Genomic DNA, 21,554 nt, shown 5'->3' with positions numbered 1-21,554 from the left:
AAAAGCGCGCGCATCATGTGCAAAAATGACTTATTCAAACCCTGCAAGTGACATTGACCTTGACATTGACCTTGACATTGACCTTGACATTGACCAATCATTCTGACCAATCAGAATGTCTGGTTTGTTTCTTTCTTTGCACTGAATTAACCCTCTTCTGCACTGAATTAACTCTCTTCTGCACTGAACTAACTGAAAACTGCATTCATCTTAACCAATCAGAACTGAGAAATTTTTTCATGTATATTATTATGTTTGTTATCAACTGACGAGGTCGTAGACGAAACTAGTTTTGAAGTTTTCGTAGTAGTGTGTTGAAAGTATAGGTTAGTTGGAGTTTTTCACTTACATGGTTAATATGGCGATAAAATTCTTTGTTTTCTCTCTTTTCATAAATTAATAAAAACTGAGCTACCTGTTTGTGACCTTTCCGTCCACAAGGTTTCCCAGTTTTACCTGTCGATTACTCTTTATTTCACGCACATCATTTTGCCATCTCCACCCACAAATAGCAAAAGCTAGACGAGGCGGGCGGAGAGGTAAGGTTACAGCAGTCATAACAGATAATATAATAATTGTAAAGTAACTAACTAACTAACTAATAATAATTGTAAAGTAACTAAATAAACTATCTAGATAAATAAGAATTACTGAAACACAAGATAAGGTTACAAAATATATAGTCTTACAGAATAATATTACAGTCAAATTTACTCCTAAAAGAGCCTATCGATTATTAGTACATTGATTCAAGGATACAGAATTTGCCATTTTTTGTAGACGAATGGGCACTTCAACATAATCGTCCTCTGTTTCCATTATTGAGAGCAAAAAGTCATGAAATTTTTCTTAAAAGCTCCTTTGGAGAGTTGACGAAGTTCGTTAGGAATTGCGTTCCAAAGTTTAACTCCAAACCGGGTGTAAACAAAACCTAGCCTTGGCCATGGACTACCCTGTGGCCTACCCTATGGCCTACCCTGTGGCCTACCCTATGGCCTACCCTGTGGCCTACCCTATGGCCTACTCTGTGGCCTATCCTGTGGCCTATCCTGTGGTCTACCCTATGGCCTACCCTGTGGCCTACCCTGTGGCCTACCCTATGGCCTACCCTATGGCCTACCCTGTGGCCTATCCTGTGGCCTATCCTGTGGTCTACCCTATGGCCTACCCTGTGGCCTACCCTTTGGCCTACCCTATGGCCTACCCTATGGCCTACCCTGTGGCCTACCCTATGGCCTACCCTATGGCCTACCCTGTGGCCTATCCTGTGGCCTATCCTGTGGTCTACCCTGTGGCCTACCCTGTGGCCTACCCTGTGGCCTACCCTGTGGCCTACTCTGTGGCCTACCCTATGGCCTACCGGTGGTCAGATTTTTAAAAACATAAAAATAAAATCAGTAAGAGTCGAACGAATACGCTGGTGTACAATTATCTGTCTCTGAAAAGGGTATACTAAGAGGTCGCTAACACGATTTTAAACGTCCGAGGGAACGAAACACTGCAAATATCACAGCACTCAACCATAACGGTAGGTTAAGGGGGAGGGTAGAGGAGGGGCCAATATTGCGTGGTCGCAGAGGATATGCAAAATAGCGGGTTTATGATGCAGGCTGTCAGTTGGTAACATATAATGGAGTGCTGGTTTAAAAATGTAATGAACGGCGTTATATCGGAGAGCATACATATCCAGGTAAGAAAACGCAAACATTACGTGCCAGGCCAATTTCTTAAAGTGCTCTTAAGTGCTGTAGAGTATTGAATTTGCAACGAGCACCTCGGGACACGCACGCATCGCCGTCGTAAACATTTCGCAAACTTTACTTGCTTTTCCAAAGAAAGGGCCAGTATTGCACTAATTTGAAAGGAGAGCTGATATGATGATGTTTGCCCAAAAGTTGCGTTTAACCGGCTTCTGTTCCTCGATTTCCTTATTCTATCAAAAGGTTAAGAAATTTTGATCGGAATGTGGCCGCCAAAACAGCAGAAGAAAGTCGTTGGTAAGACAGTACTCAGGAAAACGTTGAAAGGTTTCCAGCAATGCTATCCTTTTAAAAATCTGACCACCGGTAGGACATAGGGTGGGCCATAGGGTAGGCCACAGGGTAGGCCAAATATCCACCACTAACCACCTCCACTTCGGTGAATAGTTGTTAATCATTCATCTCAAAGCAATTCGTGAAATCATCTTTTTGTGTTATATTGTCCCCTTAGCCACTACTAGCCACCTCCACTTCGGTGAATAGTCGTCAATTATTTGTGGCACCAAGGACCATGCATAAACCTCAATTAGGGAAGGTAGTTCACGATATCTCATATCAAATCAGTTTGGAACGTTACCTTCATATAAAACTCGTTCTTAAAGAGAGGAAGAGAGGACCTGGGACCAAGTTTGTATATTAACGACAACCTTAAAATAATTATCCATCAAACGAAAAATGGATTTCTCTTGCAGTTTTATAGGGATGCCACTCCCCGTCGTGTTCGTAGTACACTTGAGTGTAGTTAGAGTTCACCGCGAAGACCTCTGGACCTAATACTTGGGGAATACCATCCCACCAAGAGGCCACTGGTACAAGACCTCCGTAAGCAAGGCGGTCAATGTTGAGGTAATAGTGCATCCCTTGAAAAACGAAAGAGAGGACAAAAGTTAATGCAGCGATTACTTAAAATATAGCAAGAGTTTCTTTTCCGTTCATTCTGATTAAGAAGGTCTTAAGAATTTTAGAGGAAAAATTGATACCTGCTCTCCTCTGTGTTTCGGAAATGTATCTGTGTTTGTTGCCGTACTTTGAAACTTATTCAGAAAAAGGGGAACCGGAAGGCATCTTTTGTCAAAAAAAATGATTTTCTTGCTTTTGAAGAAATGTAAGCAAGTAATAGAACAACGGCTAATTGTAGATAGAATAAGAAAGATAGTAAGTTCATAGCTCGGTAAAGAACTAGAGAAATATGGTTTTTGTCTTATCACGACCGTGGGACAAAGACAAAATTCTGAGTCTCCACGACGAATCGGACCTCAGACCTTTGGATTGCGCGATCTGATGCTCTACCACTGAGCCACAGAGACTCTATGGCAAGCAAGATCTATTACGAAGTTGATATAAAACACGCGTCTTGTTTACTCCTAGGATCGGCAATGTTGACAGCGTCATATTTACTACTAGGATCGGTAATGTCGATAGCGTCATGTGACTGCTAGCATCGGCAATGTCGATAGCGTCATTTTTACTGCTAGCATCGGCAATGTCGATAGCGTCATGTGACTGCTAGCATCGGCAATGTCGATAGCGTCATTTTTACTGCTAGCATCGGCAATGTCGATAGCGTCATGTGACTGCTAGCATCGGCAATGTCGATAGCGTCATTTTTACTGCTAGCATCGGCAATGTCGATAGCGTCATGTGACTGCTAGCCTCGGCAATGTCGATAGCGTCATGTGACTGCTAGCATCGGCAATGTCGATAGCGTCATTTTTACTGCTAGTATCGGCAATGTCGATAGCGTCATGTGACTGCTAGCATCGGCAATGTCGATAGCGTCATTTTTACTGCTAGCATCGGCAATGTCGATAGCGTCATGTGACTGCTAGCATCGGCAATGTCGATAGCGTCATTTTTACTGCTAGCATCGGCAATGTCGATAGCGTCATGTGACTGCTAGCATCGGCAATGTCGATACCGGCATGTGACTGCTAGCATCGGCAATGTCGATAGCGTCATGTGACTGCTAGCATCGGCAATGTCGATAGCGTCATGTGACTGCTAGCATCGGCAATGTCGATAGCGTCATGTGACTGCCAGGATCGGTAATGTCGATAGCGTCATGTTTACAGCTCGGATTGGCAATGTCGATAGCGTCATGTTTACTGCTAGGATCGGCAATGTCGATAGCGTCATGTTTACTACTAGGATCGGCAATGTCGATGGCGTCATTTTTACTGCTAGCATTGGCAATGTCGATAGCGCCATGTTTATAAATAGAATAAAAAAAATGGTAAGTTTCTAGCTCGGTAAAGAAATAGAAAAACATGTTTTTCGTCTTGTTACGAGCGTGGGACCAAGAACAAATTCTGAGTTCCCATGAGAAATCAAACCTCAGATTCTGCGCTCCGATGCTCTACCGAGTAAGCCACAGAGACTCTGGTGAGTAAGGTTAATTTTGAAGCTCATGTGTAACATGCGCCCTTTGTACTGCTAGGATCAGCGATGACGATAGGGTCATCTTTTGTTACAAGAATAAGAAAGATCGTAGGTTTTTATAACGGCTAAGTGATTAGAATACACCAGCCTATTTTAATTTCGGTTTGTTTTTTTGTTGTTCTGAGTTCTTATAGAACAAAAGAGTCAAGATCAATTAAGTAGTAAAATACCTGGAGTATCCATGGGTTCAAATTTCAAACCCAGTTTATTTTTTAACTTCTCCCATTCAAACTCCAGTCCATTTACCGTTGGCGTCTAAAACAATAAAAGTAATCTGTAGATAACACTGTTCATTTCCGAATAAAGCAGCCATAGATTCCTCATCTGACATCATTTAACCCTTTAACACCCAAAAGTGATCAGCATGTAACTTCTCCGTACAATAACTCTCCAGCAAACAGGTAACCTTAACATTTAAACTTATCGGGTAGAAGTTATCTTGTTCTAACACCAAATTCTCGAACCTAATTCATAAGGAAATGTGTAGCAGCCAGGAGGGAGAATTAAAAATCAAATTTTTGAATTAAAAGAGTTTAAAATTGATGAACTAAGAGACTGTATTTGCAAAAACGCCCTGTTACCCATAACGGTCATTTTAGATACCTTCCTTGTAGGGGATCCCAAGCGAACGCAGAAACAGCCACTTAAATCCTGCATTATAAATTTTTACACACTTAGTTGGGCATGAAACGAGATGTGTATTCTTTCCGGTTCATGTTCCATAATTCCCGGAAGACCAGAGAACCGTAAAGGAAAAGTACGGTTCGGAAACCCATAAAATTTTCATCCCCGCAATCAATCCCTTTAACTCCCATAATACCCTGCGAGGAGAGGTCCCCTCGATCGAAGGTTACTCCTAGGATTAACCAAAACAGAATGTCTCCTTCGATATCAATAAAACATCTGGCAGACTAGTAATGAAAATAAGGAAAAATATCAATTAGGGAATTATTAGCTGACCCATTACTAAATTCGCTGAAGTAACACTGACTGACGAAAATATCTCTGCTCCGCGAAATTCTCATGCTGCAAGGAATTTATTCATAGACTAACTGCACATATCGTACCTGATAGGTATCTGTCTTGTAAACAAACGAAAGCTTATGGCCTGGTATACAGCCACGGCTACAATACCAGTAACGAAACATAGTTCCGCGGGTGAAGTGTTGATACAGAAAGACCGCAACCAGAACCAGGAGAATAACCACTATGATTTTCCAAAAGAGTGCTGAAAGCAAAAAAATCATAGAAAATTCTTAGTCTCTTGTTGAAGTTCATCCATTAGAACAAGGATGGCCAGACGATAAAACCAATCAGAACCGACAGAACTAGTACCTTGTACAGTTGCTATTTGATTTTATTTGCAGTTTCTTTGTTGGAGTTGTGGATGTTGATAACTCCCAACAACTCGCAAATGTTCACTCGATACCCTTTCTTTAACCTTCACGAGGTTTTTCTGGACTGACAGATTGTGCACGTCACAGAAATTTGTTATCCAAACGACGTTTGTCAATGTGTGGATTTTGATGCCAAACTAATCCACGGTTTCTCTTTTCACCAGCAATTGCGTTTCTTTATTCTATCTCTCTCTGCTTCCTAATTTTGGTGGTCATCTCGTCAAATGTAGGAGCCAGTAACTTTTCTTTGTAAGGGTGGATTACTACACTGACAATTGGATGTCAGTGACATGCATGCCATAAAACGTAAAAAGTTATAACAAATCGACAGTGATGTACCCCACACGTTCAGTACAGACTCACGAGCAGTGTGATGACGAATATCATTATCTATAAGAGTACAGGCCACGCTAAACCACTGTCGCTATCGACGTCAAATAAAACGACTCTTTCAGTGCGTGATATGCTGCGTGACATAGCGACGCGAGCAGCGTTGTCTGTATTCTTATCGAAGACGACAAATTGGCCAATCAGATTGCGACGCGACATTACTTCCAATTGTGTTAAAATATCTGTTTGAATCTACCTGCCCTGGAGTACCAATAATGAAACATGCCGCATTCCCCGAAAGATTGTTCATAAAGGAACAATACAATTGCAAGAAGCACAACAACTACGGACAATTTCCAGTGGAGTCCTGAAGATGAAAAACAAACAATTATAAGTACAACCCAGGTTATTACATTGTGAGTCATTAGAGAAGCAGCATTAGACGAGGCTTTTCAAGCTGTTGAACCATCTTCTTTAACGCTGTGAACCGAATACAACACGCTTTGCTATCAGAATATTAGACTTCTCATTGGCCTCCACTTCATGTCATCATCTGCAGAGTGCATTGCAAACTATTCAAGATGGCAGCCGCGGGAGATTCAAAGTGGTTCTAAGACCCTTCTTTAGAAATCGATAAAAAAAGTCAGATTGCTTGGTAAGGAAATTTTTTAATACCAGATCTACTGAGAAGCACATTTGAAACATTTTGAGCGCTATTTGTTAAAAGAGTCGAGGTTCCCTTTAAGGTGTTTTCTTTTGTTCGGCTTTTGTTTTACGACCCGCAATCGAAACGGGCTTTAAACTCTAAGTCACTCATAGTTACCGCTCTTAGACAGTTTGTCTATTCCTCGTGATAAACTGGCCACTGTTTCTTTCGTTTTCAACTGATCTTCTTTAACGGAGATTAGATCACTCTCCAACGCAACATGTTTCTCTTCAAGTTTGCTGAGACTAGAAGCAAATCGCTCTCTCAAACTGTCAAGGTTGTCCCTCAGTCCTTCATGGTCTTGCACCCAGGAGTCTTTATTTTCCTCAACAGTTGTGGATAATACCTTCATTTCGTCGTGAACGAGCTGGAACACCTCATTGCTGATCTGTTGTCCGAAGCACATGTCATTACCTATAATAACAGGAGGAGAACAATATCAAAATGAAAAGTAAAGAAAATAGAAAATAAAAACCAAGTCACCCTGGCCGTTAGCAATCAGTGGCCATCATGATCACTGAACAGATCGATCTGCAGAAATATGAAAATTCTCCTTTGCTGTAATTTAGTCTGCCGTTTTATATTTTTTAAATAAATTTTTCCACTCTGTTTCTACTTCATAAGTATGCAGTACATTTACTGTGATAAGATGCAACATTTGTCAAACATACCTCTATTTCTCCATTCCTGCAAATCCCCCAAAACTTTTTTCTTGGAAGCTTCAGAAAGTTTCAGACTTGTGACAAGCTTCTCCATGAGTTGAAAGCATTTCAAATAAAAGGGTTCGGTCCATTTTGCGAATGTACAATGGCCCCATTCATTACGAACATTATCACGTACATCCCTTGCGATGATATCAATTCCCTGATGAGCAAAGTTTGGTGCTTCACATAGGATAGAGAGGGCTGCAGATGAATCCAATGTTTCATCAAAGCCTGTGAAGCCTAACATGAAAGGCTTAACAAACAGTTTAGCCAGAGACACCTTGTCTCTAACACAGTAATCATAACTGTGAGGTTGTTTTTTGTTGTTGTTGTTGATGTTTGCATAATTGAGGCGCCATATTGAAGGTGGAAGGATTCTGCGATAAGAAGACGATGTCTGCGAATGAATGCAGGTTGGTGAGAGAACCAATTTCTGATATAAATCGTGTATCTCTTGCTCAATGACCTTCCTTATTCCTGGTATAAGAGATTTTGAGAGGCAAATCCCGACGACAACCCATCGTTTCTCTTCGAGCGTTAGCATCGCTTAACGTGGGGCTTGTAGACAATCAAGAAGAAAGAAGCCGTTGAATTTGTAGTTCTGCAAAAATCACACGGGGAATATTATACATGCACGGTAAGTCTATTGATGAAGTGTGTTACAAGCTGAACTGTCTACGGACTTAACTTGCAAAGGAGGAGTTTCGGCCTCGCGGTTAGCTCAACTGGTATAGCGCTGGACTGTTGTGCGGGAGGTCGAGAGTTCAAATACGGCCGGACCAACACTCAGGGTCTTTAAATAACTGAGTAGAAAGTGCTGCCTTTGTAATAATATCTACAAACGGTTAGACTTTCTAGTCTTCTCGGATAGGGACGATAAATGGAGCCCCGTCTCACAAGCCCTTATATGTGATTTAAATTTGTGGGACGTTAAAGAACCCACATACTCCTCGAAAAGAGTAGGGCACGTAGTGCCCGGTGTTGTGGTGTATATTTGTGTAGTGTCTATCCAGGGTGGATTGGGGGGAGGGGTGGTGCCTCACATGGACGTTGTGTTCCGTTCGCACTAACCCTTCCGGGTCTAGTCACACCCGGTAAAGTCGTTAAAAAAAAAAAAAAAACTGCTGGTGTTCTGCCCTTAAAAAAAAAAAACAAAACAAAAAAAAAAAAAAAAAAAACGAAAAAACTTTAATGATAAATACTCCCAAAAGAAGGTTTCTCGGTACCTATTTACAAATATGAATGCTAACTATATCTGACAAGCTATTGTTAAATTCTAAATTCTAACTGTCACTCGATCATTCGTTCATGGCAAGTTTCAGGACTTTCTTAAAGGCCTTTACAGATGTAACGTTTCTCAGGTCTTCGTCTAACATGTTCCACAGAGATACTGCTCTATAAGCAGAGGACCTTTGGCCGGTAGCTGATCTGAATAATGGATGTCAATCTTCTCATTATTACGAGTTATGCGATTATGTACATAAGATCGTTTTTTAAACTTAGCACATAGATATTCAGGAGCTAAATTATTCACGTACTTATAAGCTATAACAGCGTCTCTGAATTTGAGTATTTTGTCAACTGGAAGCCAGTTGAGTTCATCCAGTAATGGCGTTACATGGTCAAATTTCCGAGCGCCGCAGATGATTTTGCAGGCGAAATTCTGGATGAGTTGCAGCTTTTGTATGTTCTTAGATGATGTATTAGACCACACGGACGAACAGTAGAACATTTTGCCAAAGACAAGAGATGTAATAATTAAAACTAAAGTCTCTCTATCGAAACAGTATTTCACGCGGTTGATCTGAACTAGCTTAGTCAAGCAAGAAGAGACTAGGTGGGAGATATGAGTGTCATAGGTCAGATGTGAATCTGTGTATACTCCTAGATCTCTTGCCGATTTGACAGCCGTGAGAGTCCTTCCAATAAATGAAACAGTAAAATTAACAGAATGTTTACTCATCATTTGCTTAGTGCCGATCAACATGAACTTCGTTTTCCCAGGGTTTATTAACAAATCATTTGCGCAACACCAGTTGGCAACATTACGAAAATAATATTCGAGCTTGAACTTAGCGTGAATGACGTCGGCTGTGGGAAAAGATAGCAAAACTTTAGAGTCATCGACGTATGACTCGAGCAGGCAGAATTGAGTAGCGTTTGGCAGATCATTTAAATAAATACAGAAGAGGAGCGGCGAAAGAATCGCTCCCTGGGGGACTCCGTGTGTGATTGGTAATGGATCTGATAACAGAATCTATACGCACTGATTGGATCCGATCTGAACGGTAGCTGCGGAACCACTGAACTACGGTGGATGAAGCACCTACAGCGGAGAGCTTCTGGAGTAACTTATGATGGCAAATACTGTCGAAAGCTTTTGAGAGGTCGAGTAAGACTAATACGCTGATTTCCTTTTTGTCCATTGCCTCTAAAATTAGATCGGTAGTATAAATATTCAAGGTCTCAGTTGAATGGAATGACTTATTGCCGCTTTGATGGAATGACAAACGGTTACGTGACGTTAGGTAGGTGACAAATTGTTCTAGAACAATTTTCTCACAAATTTTAGACATAACATTAAGTAGTGACAATGGCCGATTGTTCAGAGGTTCTTCGTGATCTCCCTCTTTTAGGAGTGGGATGACCTCAGAGATCTTCCAGTCTGATGGAAAAGTAGAGGTACTGAGTGAGCAGTTGATTATCTCAGTAATAGGCCCGAGTATTACTTGTAGGGCGTCTTTGAAAACTCTAGCTTTGGTTTTGTCGGGTCCTGGTGCTCTGTTTAATGGTAAGGGCAAGATGACACGCCTCACAATTTCGATGCTCACGGGAGTGAACTCGAAGCAATCATCGGATGATGATATAAGATAGGGAGTAAATGAGTTTGAAGGGATGATATTATTTCCTAATGCCAGCTTTGCAACAGCTTCAGCCGTGCGACTTCCTACGGATGAAAAATATGAATTAAACTCGTTTGCCAAGGTCTTGAGGTCTTTAGAATAGACAAGTTTCTCTTGTGTTTTCGATGGAATGATGTTGTTAATCACTTTCCAAAGGGATCTCGAATTATTCATATTGTTTTGGACTTCTTGATATGTATGATGTTTTTCAGCTTCAAAGATATTTTTTTTTCACAATATTGCGGGAGGTTTTGTATTCTGCCCAGTCGAATTCATTGCGCGTTTAGAGAAAGCGACGATGAAGACGGTTTCTTATTTTCATAAGATCCTTGATCTCATCGGTGACAAATGGGCATGGGCGGCTGCGAATCTTGACTGTCTTTACCGGAGCGTGTGCATCAAGTACTTGGCGAAAAGCGTTATTAAAAATGTCTAACTTGCTGTTTACATCAGGTGCAGCAAACACTGAAAGTAAGGAGTCAGAATGAGACGCTAAGTCGAAGGTGAAATTTTCGGGATCATAGTTCTTATAGCTGCGCACTGTTATATGATGAGGAGAGATCTTGGGAGATTTCAGTTTCAACGCAACGTAAACTGGAAGGTGGTCACTAATTGGAAAATTAATGACACCACTCTTACGAACATAAGAGTGGTCTGAGACTAAGATGACATCTAATAGTGACTCGGTGGTGGTCGTAATCCTGGTCGGTTCCTTTATTAACTGCTGTAGGTTCATTTCACGTGTGAAACTATTGATAGCTGCATACTCGTGACAAGAGCTGTCAGGCCCGTCGCAATTTAAGTCCCCAAGGATGATTATTGGCTTGTTCAACAACAAGGCTTGGGTGTAGATCGGTTTCAATGTATCTTCAAAGAAGCTTAGAGGCGTATCATCCGGATTTTTTAACCTGAACACTAAGCCATAGTTGATGGAAGTTGCGATCTGAAATACTTGAAAAATCTCTAAGTACCTTGGACTTAAGCTCACAACGTTCATAAGCACATACTCCACCTCCTCTTTTATGCAGACGATCCAAGCGAAATAGTTTGTAGCCATCAGGTTGGATCTCGGTGGATCTGATGGTGGTGTTAAGCCAAGATTCAGATATTGTTATGATATCAAACTGTTCACGATTATTTAGTTCTTTAAGCTGAGATCGATGGGAAATATTTCGGAGTGAACGGATGTTTAAGTGAAGGATTTTGAGGCCGGATCGTGGCCTTTCTGAGACCGGAATAAAAGAACGTTCGGTGTGATCGCAAATGTTGACGCTTGAACAGTTCAGTGACCGTAGATTATGCAAATTCGCTCTTCGGTTAAGGTTATGTTGTGCGATCTTTTATCCGATACTTACTATTACTGATGGCCGGGGGTGAAATGAACAATGAAGTCCCTTCACTTGGTACAAGACAAAAGAATTGAGGTGATTTACATAGTTGAATGTCGTTGATATGACAACTGCATCCACATATTCTGTTCAAGTGCAATGCTGAAGCAGATAAAACAACCCATAGTGCTGTTCTCGATATTTTTTAATATCAATGCAGCATGCACGTGTTAACAAAACATTTAACAATTGCTTTCAGTTTAAGTATGTCGTCGCAGAAAATTTATAACAACAAGCAGGTACTCTGTCGAACTCATCAGATTCTCAAGGAGAAGAAGACAACGACTGACAAAACGAATGTAACACTGCATGAAGCAACAAGATTGAAAGAATTTCGCTGCCCGACAAAATACAGATAAGGATAACTACGTCCAGCGTATGAAACAAGTTGAAATCTTTCAATTTAGACAACTGGTAATTCACGCATGGTTAACGATAGACTTCCTGTCTCAGTTTCTCCGAAAAGCATCCTTTGCCCCCGGGAAGATTACGTGAACTGAATGTGCAATCCTTCATTTCACTCAAGGCTAAGTCGTTAAGTATTTTAAACCTAGAATGACTCTCAACGTTACAGCTATTCAGTGATTCTCCTCCACAATTTTATTTTCTTATATTCAACACCTTGTGTATGTAAAATTGCAACAGCAAATACAAATGGCAAGTTTTTCATGAATTTTTAACTTTTTTGTGGCTGATTTAAATCTTTTGTCGAATATTATAAATGGAGAGCATAATTTTGCTAGCAAAAATTACATGGCTTCGCTTAGATCAAGCGGAACACGTTTCACGAAGGTGTAATTTTCGGGATCATAGTTCTTACAGCTGCGCACTGTTATATAATGAGGAAAGATCTTGGGAGATTTCAGTTTCAACGCAACGTAAACTGGAAGGTGGTCACTAATAGAGTACAACTTTACTTGCATACGACATCATTTTCGATTTGTCCAACACAACAAGGGGTCAACGGTTAGTCAGACGTAAACGGAACAATATGCTTGCCTTAGCAGAATACAGCGAATAATTGCTCTCCAACCACAAAATAAGACCTTCAACATTTCTGATTTGTCAGCTGTTCTCCGTAAATCAAGAAATGCTTCACCTCATTCAATGAATTTACCAAGCTCTTACGGCGAATTAATAAGACTTGCCTCCAGTTCATTTTTATTGAAAGTAAGGTTCTTTTCAAAGGCCATTGACGCACTGAAAACACGCAATTCTCAAGCGATAGAAGACCGCTATTTTATGATCGTATCTGTACATACAAATGAACCTTGATACGTTGTCTCAAGCTGTACTGAAAGACCTCTTTTACTTCTTTATCTCACCCCGATTTCACGAAAATACTGAGACAAAGAGTATGTCGCCTCTGTCGATATTGTGAAAGGAGTCTCCTTCGTCAGATAGCTCCCTATCTGCCCAATTTCTCGCTAACAGCCAGTCAACTAGCATTAAAAAGCCGTAGAACAGATGACTTACCTAGCACAAGCCTGAAGACGTTAGAGGAAAGCATCAATGGACAAATGACCGTTTGGCTTTTAGAACGGAGTCCATTTGCTTGATCATAATTGAAATACTTTTCCTTTCAGTTTTGGTTCTCTGAAAGAGATGGACACTTCGTTCAACGAAAGTTCTCTCGACTCCGAAATGATTTATAAGAGATCATTCGTCGAAAATGTGAAATGTGAATCTAGGTTGGATTATCCTGTACAATCTTTGAACAAGAAAGACCGCTTTAGTGATATGCAAAAACGGTCTTTCGAGGAGCGGAAGTTTAGCATGGAAAACAATTCTTAGAAAGGAGTTGGCTCAATGTTCGCCGCTCTCTCGAGTCCGGTCTTTTTCGTTCCTCCCCGAGAAGCGGAGGAGGAGCGCGGGCTCCGGTTCCCGAACAGCGGCTGGTAATCGAGCCTAAGAAAGAAGCTGATTTGTTGAAACTTGAGAAGCGAACGCCTTGCGATTAATTATTGATACTTTGAGTTTTGCATTTGTACCCCTGAGACGAAAATTGACCATTTTATTTTGGGAAAATTTTTTTACAGAATGTTGAATCGGGTCAAGTCAAGTTAAAACCCTTTTTGCCATTAAAAACTCAAAACAAACTTTCGATGACCAATTTTTACCGCTTCAAAGTCGTCCTAAAATCGTCCGCCATTGCTGAAAACATGTTCCAGCTGAGCCCGCAATTGTACAGCAGAAAACGTCATCATGAAGTCTCTCTTTGTTCGCTGCAATGACTATCACACCCATTACTTTTTTGAGAACTTTTTCGTTGTCAGTCGTGAAATGTCGACTTTGTCTGACGATGAATTGTCCCAGAAATCATCTGAAGCTTCTGTGGATAGTTTTGCGCCGGCAAACGATGAATCTTTGCCATGTGAATAAAGATAAATACAGAACAGCACGGACTTCCCATGTGGCTTTGTGGTCGCATCGCTTTATCGCCTTTCAATTGTATTTTTTCTTGTCGTAAGGGATTTTTCTTTTTTGTAAGAAATGATCGAGTGATATATAAAAATTGTTTTCGGTAATGGCTGATTGTCTATGAAGGCGGATATTGGGAGTTTGTGAAAGCCATTTCTAAGCCATTAATTTTTTTAACCCTGACGCATTTGGTCTTATTAACCCTTTCCTGCTTGTTTTTTTACTCTCGGTGCTTTGAGAGGTTTGAAGCGAACTCTGTTGTTGAGTTGACTTTGGCCTCTTTTGTTTTTTCTGTCTTATTCATGATGGCTATTGTTGTGTTGCTTCGGTGAGGTTTAAAGCAGAGTTTGTTTCAACTCTTTTAGAACCGTGACCTCATCGCGTTACAAAGTATTTTTTGGCTTAGATACAGTCTGCAAGTTGTGTTATGACAATTTTCGAAGTAGCTCTGAAGGGTGATAGAAGACTGAACCGGTGGCAATGAGTTTGATATGAAACGGAAGTGGTTCTTTGTTTTGACCGTGAAAGGTGTAACGGAGGAGCATAAATCTCGCAAAAGTTAGCCTGATTTCACATTCGTTTGTCACGGGCGTTGGGATGAATTTGAGACCCTTTGATAGCACGCTGACTTGGCTGTCAGATGGTTGATAGTTTGAGAGGTTTTTAAGAAATTTTCATTTTCTCGGTTTTTTGGCCGCAAGCCTACATCTTAAAGTTTTCCCACGCTCTGTGTCTTAAGCTGTTTGATCTACTTTCGCTGATATTAAAGGCAGCTTTTTTTAGAGTCAGCACACAATTATATTTTTCATCTCTTTTGTATAAAAGTGAGCTCTTTGAGGTCAGAAATCTCATTCCTCAATTCGGCTATTTTATCATTCTTATTTACAATGTTCAACGCGTACTTTCCTTTGTGTAAGGTATTCTGCCAGAGAGTTGTTAAAGGTGGATATTGATCGGTGCATATGTAAAGGTGACAAAACCCGTGGAGGTTCGCACTGACTTCACTTTCGTCGAGATCGCACTAAGGACGGTTTTTCTTGTCCCTTCCTTTGAACGGTAGGCACTGCACCCTGCAGAATTCTTCGCCTAGATCCTTCAAAGTACACAGATCTCTCGAAACAGTCCTCAGAGAGGTTTTTGGAGTAGATCACAAATATTCCTGCAGGATTTAAGGTTACCGTGCACCTTCAGGGGTGTCTCGCGTGCAAGCGATGTAGCGCGTCCGGTTTAAACTGTAGATATCCAAACTCATATATCAAATTAAAGATTATAGGACTGGCTATCAGACTTTACCAAAAATTTTGAAAAAAAATGAATTATCGAATTTTTCACGACTTTTAAATGCGAGCGCATGAATTACCTTTTGAACGTTACATGTCAAAGCGAATTTTGTTTTTCGCTTATTTAATGTTCCTCCGTTTCCGGGGCCAAAGCGCTTAAAAAAACGTGTCTGCGATTTGCCATATTCAATTTCAGTGAAAAGTTACAGAACATTTTTGAAATAGGATTAAAAAAATGTGGAGTGGTAGTACAAAAATCGCTCTCGAAAAAAAAGTATTTTGAAAAGGAAAATTCGGAGACACGTTTTTGTTGTCTATATCAGGGTTCGTAAACTTTTGATCTGTTAAAATTCTTTTTCCATGACCTCTTGAAAGATTCCATGACAAGAATGCAGTGTGAAATAATGTTCGCAAACATTCTCACAATGCGTGTTTCTGTTTATTTCTAATGAAATTAAATCTGATTTTTGGACTCGTCAGTTGACTTCAACTTTGGGTCTTAATGCCTTTCACTCATAGAGAGCATAAAGATTTTCCATGCCTCACACCTAAATTTCTTGACTTTCCAGGTTTTCCATGACCTGTTCGAACCCTGTATATGTACAACTAGCTACTGTCAAAATTTGAGAGCAATCGAACAAATTCCCTTTGACTTGTAGCTCTTAAAAGGTGATTCGGACGCTATGCAAGAACGCTATCATGCAATTCCAAAATCAGGGGCATCACCAATGTGTGGAAGACTCTACAGGCACATACGCATCCCTTCTTGTTTGAAAAAAGTATTTTAAAGATCCTGGCACAAAAACCACTGTTCAGGAAGCTAGGTGTGTACACCACCTTAGAGGCTTTTAGGCCTTTTAAACCATTCCTTATTTATCAGCACTTGCCCTTTTACTCTTCACACCTGAACACCAGTATGCATCTCCGTACTTCTTACCATCTACTTCACACGGCATTGGCCAGGAGAATTTGGTTCACGATCACAAGCATCTTCTTTATGGCAAAAATTTCCTTTTTCCTCACGTCAATGTTTGATTCAGAAGTAATACGGCCAAGGCCCCCGAGGTACCCTCTGCACTTTCTAAAAATATGTCATTTATGTATTTACAAGTGATAACGAAATCGGGCGACTTGACTTTTTTTTCGGGCGATATGACTCAGGTTTCGAGCGACATGACAACGGAGAAGAGAGAACCAAATGAAGGCACAAAATCGAAATGCAGCCTTGCTTCAAGCAGACAAAATTTTACCACCAATTTGCATAGCTAAATATGAGTAGTAAACTAAAAGAATCCCAGTAAAGCTAAATGGCATTTTTATTGAGTTATCCGGCTGTTTGGAGACAGCATTTAAAATTCCCGAAGCATCTCTTGCGATGCCTGTAGTTGCAAACTGGAAGATTTGCATGCACTACAACAATACTGCTATTTTGATAATAAGCTATGTCTTTCAAGCTGGTTAGACTACAACTTGGTATTGGGCTGCTTAGTAAAGCAACTGTTTCCTCTGGAAGCACGATCAAAGCCTACAGTTTGTCCAAGAACTTGTCCAGTGGTGGTATGGTCTCGGACAGACCCTTTCTTTTCCTTGTAGCAGCCACAACCCCTCCGGTCTTTGAAGTTGGGTCATAGGGGTAACCAGACGACATGTTCTGCCAATGGTCAAATACGCACTGAGGGAAGGCCTGGCCACCAGTGTTGGAGCGAAGGTCTGCGGTGAAACCTGGACAAAAGTAAACAAAAGTAATTTATCGTTATGCGTAACTTTGTAAATGTACGGACATAGTGCAGTGATGAGGTGTTAACTTCACTTTCTATGGCAAAGTTGCAAAACATTTATAATCCTACAAATGGCCAAACCACTCACCAAATGATTCCATAACGGGAAGATAGGCTTTTACTTGAAACATGGGAGTTCCTGCAACTTGATTCTCTTCAAAGACATGTCCTCGTCTTCGAGTTAGTACTCCGTAGATTCCTCCAACAGCAGCCTCTGGACACTGCAAAGTATAGATGGATTAACTCTCGAGATATCATTTAGTTTCTGTAATTACTAGTTTCTGTAAATACCCCAACCTTTAACCATAAACCCTTTCACTCCCGAGATATCATTAGCACTATTAATTGTCTGCCAGACAACTCTTATGTTAGTTCAGAGCATCTGGTATTGAATCAACTAAGAATTCCCTCCTTGATTTTTTTACTTATTCCCATCACTATTCTGCTTGATAGTGGAGGTGAAGGTTTTCAGAGCTATGAAATGGCCAATTCTAATTATGAAAATTCTACAAAATGGTGACGAAAATGCCTAAGTTTGTGGGCTGAAGGTCATCTTGTTGCAACACCAAAGTCTCCCCATTAATTTACAAATAATGGAGGAAGGAGAGAGAGGGAGAGAAAGAGAGACTTAAAATGATGACAAACATTATCCTGAAATGAAGACATGAAGTGAACGCAAAACAAAACGAAAAAAAAAACCCGGAAGGATGTCTCTACGTTTCACTACATTATAAGAACCACAAATCATGATTATTTTACCTGGATTTCACACAGGTAAACAGGTTCCATTAAACCTGGCTTCGCGGTCAACATGTACGCTAGGAAACAGCGTCGAGCAGTAGGAATAATTTGCCCTCCGCCACGATGAATTGCATCTGTGTGAAGAGTGACGTCCTTGATATTGAACCTCACGCCACGCACGTTCTCCTCACAAAGGGGACCTTCCTTTGTAGCCCACTGGAATCCGGCTACCACACTATCTTTGATTTCATTCAGATACTGAACTCCCTTGGTAGTGTCAATCACCAAGTTTGGACCGGTTCCCTTGGGTCCAAAGCACCAAATTTTACGTGACTCTGTGGCATCCCACTCATACTTGTCACTCAAGTGGTGGGCGCGTGCTTTCATCTCTTGTCTGGGGTAGACATCTCCTTTGTCTATCTCTTCAGCAAGTCCATCAGGGAAAGGTTCTGCTTCCATGAACAAACGGTTGTGTTTGTTTGGCGACTTTGAAAGGCAGGTTTGATTTGACGGCTCTGTAACTGTTTTACGGTAAGACACGACTGGATCTGATTTCTACACATGCACACACAAAAAATAGACAATCAAAGACTGTAGGTGACTGCAGGTATGGCACAATTTTTGGAGCATTGCAAAAAAACTACAGGTTATGTAATGATGCAAGAGGGTAGTGTTACAAACATTTGTCTCTCATGCAAAAAAGAAAATTGCTGCATCCTACATATTTATGAATAACTAGTCTCACAGGAGAGAGATGATTCAAGAATATATTATTTCTTTGACAGTCCCCAAGTAACTAAATGGTGACATAAAAATATTAACAATAACAATGATGATAAAAGATAGTAATACAATTACAATTAAATGGCTAGGGCTAACTCAAAAGTCTCATGGTTCCCCGATCCTCTGGGCTCCAACGATTACCAATGCTTCTTTTAATTTTGCCTAATAATTATACATGCAAGTGTAAAACCTAAACCCCCATTTTCTTTAATTTCTTTTATACTTATTTGTCACAGATTTGCAAACTTGACCCCTCTACCACAGGAAATTTAAAGCCAAAAGATAACAAATATAATAGAGAAACAGTTGGATAGGTTGACTGAACCTCTTCAATTTTTTTCTTTCTTTAGTATGTACCTTCAAAGGAATACAAGCATGGTCCTCCTCTAAATCTTTCAAACAGATTTCCAAATGCAGTTCTCCAGCCCCTGCTACAATGTGTTCACCACTTTCCTCAATTGTACATTGCACCTTAGGATCAGACTTAGCCAGTCGTTTGAGGCCTTCCACCAACTTTGGCAAATCAGATGGGTTTTTAGCCTCCACAGGCGACACAGAGAATTTCATTTGCTAAAAGAACAAGAAATTCATCAGCAATTCCAAAGGGATACTTCTGTTGGGGGTTAGTACCTCTTTCTATACATTACACTGCTTAATAAAAGTGGATTTCAATGCTTACCATAGACTCATGGCTCATTTGGCACTGGAGATAAAAAATTCTCAGCCTAAATTTCCATAGCCTGAAAGGCATTTGTTCCAAATGCGCAAATTTTTCTCTGGTTATTGTACACTTCTGGTGCTACTACATTTCTAAACCCTGTCACTCTCAAGATTTCATAAGCAATTCCCCATGCTGTCTGCCCCTAGCTGATATTTTTCTTCATTCTCATCACTTGTCTGCTTGATAATGTGAAAAGAAATTCTGTCTTGGTCACTTATGGGAGTGGTTAGGGAAAACTCGCATAAATGCACTAGAAAATCTACTGTCTAAAACTTGAGGTTACTCTAAAGCCAGCTCTAATGGAAAATTGGAGGGTAATCTTGAATACTCTGTGTCCTTTAAAATTCTAACCTTCAAATTGTGGGCATTTTCATAGGTTGTAATAGTACCAGTCTTGACCAAGAACTGATCAACGCCAACCAAACCAACAATGTTGCCACAGGGAACATTTTCAATGGCTTCAATATAGCGCCCCATCATCAAAATTGTCCCAGAAGAATAAAATTAGAAAGGAAATGAACATAAAAGAAATGTTTAGTTTAACTATTGAAGTAGTTTGTTCCTTACTCAAAAAGTTTTAAGTTCAAAGAAATATTCAATGGTGAGCTATTATTAGGATGCCGATTAAAGCACTAGAAATATTAGCTACCTTCCTCATCAAACAAGCATTCTGTTGAACTTGTTACCACATGAGTACTACCATAACTACCTGTCAAAGAGCTGCATAATAACTAGTGTAAAGTACTGTAACTAACTTCTTGTCCAAAGCAAAGTTACAGTAAACACCAGTACATAAGCTGCCCACAAGTCTGGGCTTGAAATTAAAAAAAATTTTTTGATCACAGTTTGCAAATAATTTCTAAAATTTAGTTGGAAATTAAAGAGTCTAGTTGCATAAGTAATTTCATGAGCACTACACGACATACTTTCTGAAAAAGTGCACCTACTATACGTTTCTCAGCAAGAAATCAATGACAAAAGTCATGCAACATTCAACTTGAATTTCACAGGATTTTTTGGCTAAAACCACAACAAACAGTAACAAGTAAGACACAAGGCAGTTAAATATTATTTATAGGCTAGGCTATAAAATGGTTGCTAAATCACTACTAATGGAGAAATTTTAGTCACAAAAGCGAAATCTTCATTCGCAAATACACCTGATACAGGCGCAATTTCGAGCCCTGAAAGTTAGAAAACTTAGATTTTAAAGAAAAAAGATTTTGCAAAGAAATCACATGGGGAGTCTTAGAAAGCAGCTTTCTTTTGGTTGCTACATTGAACATACATACTTTACTGCAACTCCCCAAAAGGGTTTTTCAGTCGTAAGGCTACTAAATAGCTAAAATAACTAAATAAATTACCAAATAATTATAATAAATAACATTAAAAGGTCAACATTTGAATAGGTCATATACAAATTCATAGACTGATCAGAGAAAAGTAGGTTGACAATTTTGTTCCTAAAAAGTTTGATTGATTCTGAAGATTTAACATTGTCTCTTAGATCATTCCAGAGCTTTGCACTGCAGTAGGCAAAGGACCAATGACCAGTGGTTAGGTGGCACCTTGGAATGTTCAGTTGATCACATTGTCTAGTATTTCTAGTGTGCATTTGTGAATGCATAGTAAATTTCTCGGTTAGGTAGTCAGGCACAAGTTTATTAAATACATTTGTACATAATCACTGCATTGTTAAGTAAATTCTGTCATTAACAGGCAGCCAGTTGAGCGATTTGAAAGCTTGTGAGATGTGATCGAACTTTTAAGGCGAAGAACATGGGCGGGAAAATTCTGTTCTAACTGAAGGTTGTTGATGTTGTGTTTACTAGTATTAGACCAAACAGTTGAGCAATAATAATAATAATATAATTTACTAAAAATGAAGGAATTCATAAGGAGAAGTATTGTTTTCTTATCTAACAAGTGTTTTATTCCATTGATTGGTATGATTTGATGTAAGCAAGTAGAGACTGTCTTAGTAATGTGTTTGTTGTAAGTTAGTGATTCGTCAATATAAATGGCAAGATCTTTAGCAACAGTAGAAGGTGTAATTTCTTTTCCATACACCTTAATTCAATGAGATTGGAAACCCAGATTACTTTCTGTTTGCCAACCATAATACAATCTGCAGGGCTCAACACTAACTTTTTAGCTTACTAGCATAGTGGCTAGTGACAACTTAGATGTTACTAGCCAATAA

General features: G+C 39.9%; 2 protein-coding genes across 2 annotated transcripts; both read right to left on the bottom strand.

Moving 5' to 3' along the window:
- Positions 1–13,462, bottom strand: LOC148732822 (uncharacterized). The gene is made up of 7 exons (XM_088758220.1): positions 13,104–13,462; positions 7,304–7,937; positions 6,750–7,046; positions 6,183–6,293; positions 5,267–5,427; positions 4,370–4,454; positions 1–2,620 (listed from the first exon to the last, which is right to left on the bottom strand). Exons 2-7 carry the CDS (start codon positions 7,878–7,880, stop codon positions 2,418–2,420), a joined length of 1,434 nt encoding a protein of 477 aa, XP_088614346.1. The 5' UTR covers positions 7,881–7,937; positions 13,104–13,462; the 3' UTR covers positions 1–2,417.
- A 3,164-nt stretch (positions 13,463–16,626) lies between these two features.
- Positions 16,627–19,924, bottom strand: LOC148732821 (elongation factor 2-like). The gene is made up of 5 exons (XM_088758284.1): positions 19,703–19,924; positions 18,988–19,200; positions 17,866–18,402; positions 17,195–17,327; positions 16,627–17,050 (listed from the first exon to the last, which is right to left on the bottom strand). The coding sequence occupies exons 1-5, from the start codon at positions 19,829–19,831 to the stop codon at positions 16,854–16,856; spliced, it is 1,209 nt and encodes a 402-aa protein (XP_088614410.1). The 5' UTR covers positions 19,832–19,924; the 3' UTR covers positions 16,627–16,853.
- Between the last annotated feature and the right edge of the window lie 1,630 nt (positions 19,925–21,554).

This window comes from Stylophora pistillata, chromosome 4 (genome assembly GCF_964205215.1).
Source record: "Stylophora pistillata chromosome 4, jaStyPist1.2, whole genome shotgun sequence".
Lineage (NCBI taxonomy): Eukaryota > Metazoa > Cnidaria > Anthozoa > Scleractinia > Pocilloporidae > Stylophora > Stylophora pistillata.
This window is presented reverse-complemented; position numbering and strand designations above follow the sequence as displayed.

Excerpts from the sequence above, each read along its gene's own strand:
- LOC148732821 (XM_088758284.1), bottom strand. The coding sequence starts at position 19,831 with ATGATGGGGCGCTATATTGAAGCCATTGAAAATGTTCCCTGTGGCAAC. Across the intron at positions 18,403-18,987 it reads ATGCTTGTATTCCTTTGAAG|AAATCAGATCCAGTCGTGTC; the intron begins GTACATACTAAA and ends GTGCATGTGTAG. Across the intron at positions 17,328-17,865 it reads TTTACCTGTGTGAAATCCAG|TGTCCAGAGGCTGCTGTTGG; the intron begins GTAAAATAATCA and ends TATACTTTGCAG.
- LOC148732822 (XM_088758220.1), bottom strand. The coding sequence starts at position 7,880 with ATGCTAACGCTCGAAGAGAAACGATGGGTTGTCGTCGGGATTTGCCTC. Across the intron at positions 4,455-5,266 it reads ACAAGACAGATACCTATCAG|ACGCCAACGGTAAATGGACT; the intron begins GTACGATATGTG and ends TTATTGTTTTAG. Across the intron at positions 2,621-4,369 it reads TGAACCCATGGATACTCCAG|GGATGCACTATTACCTCAAC; the intron begins GTATTTTACTAC and ends TCGTTTTTCAAG.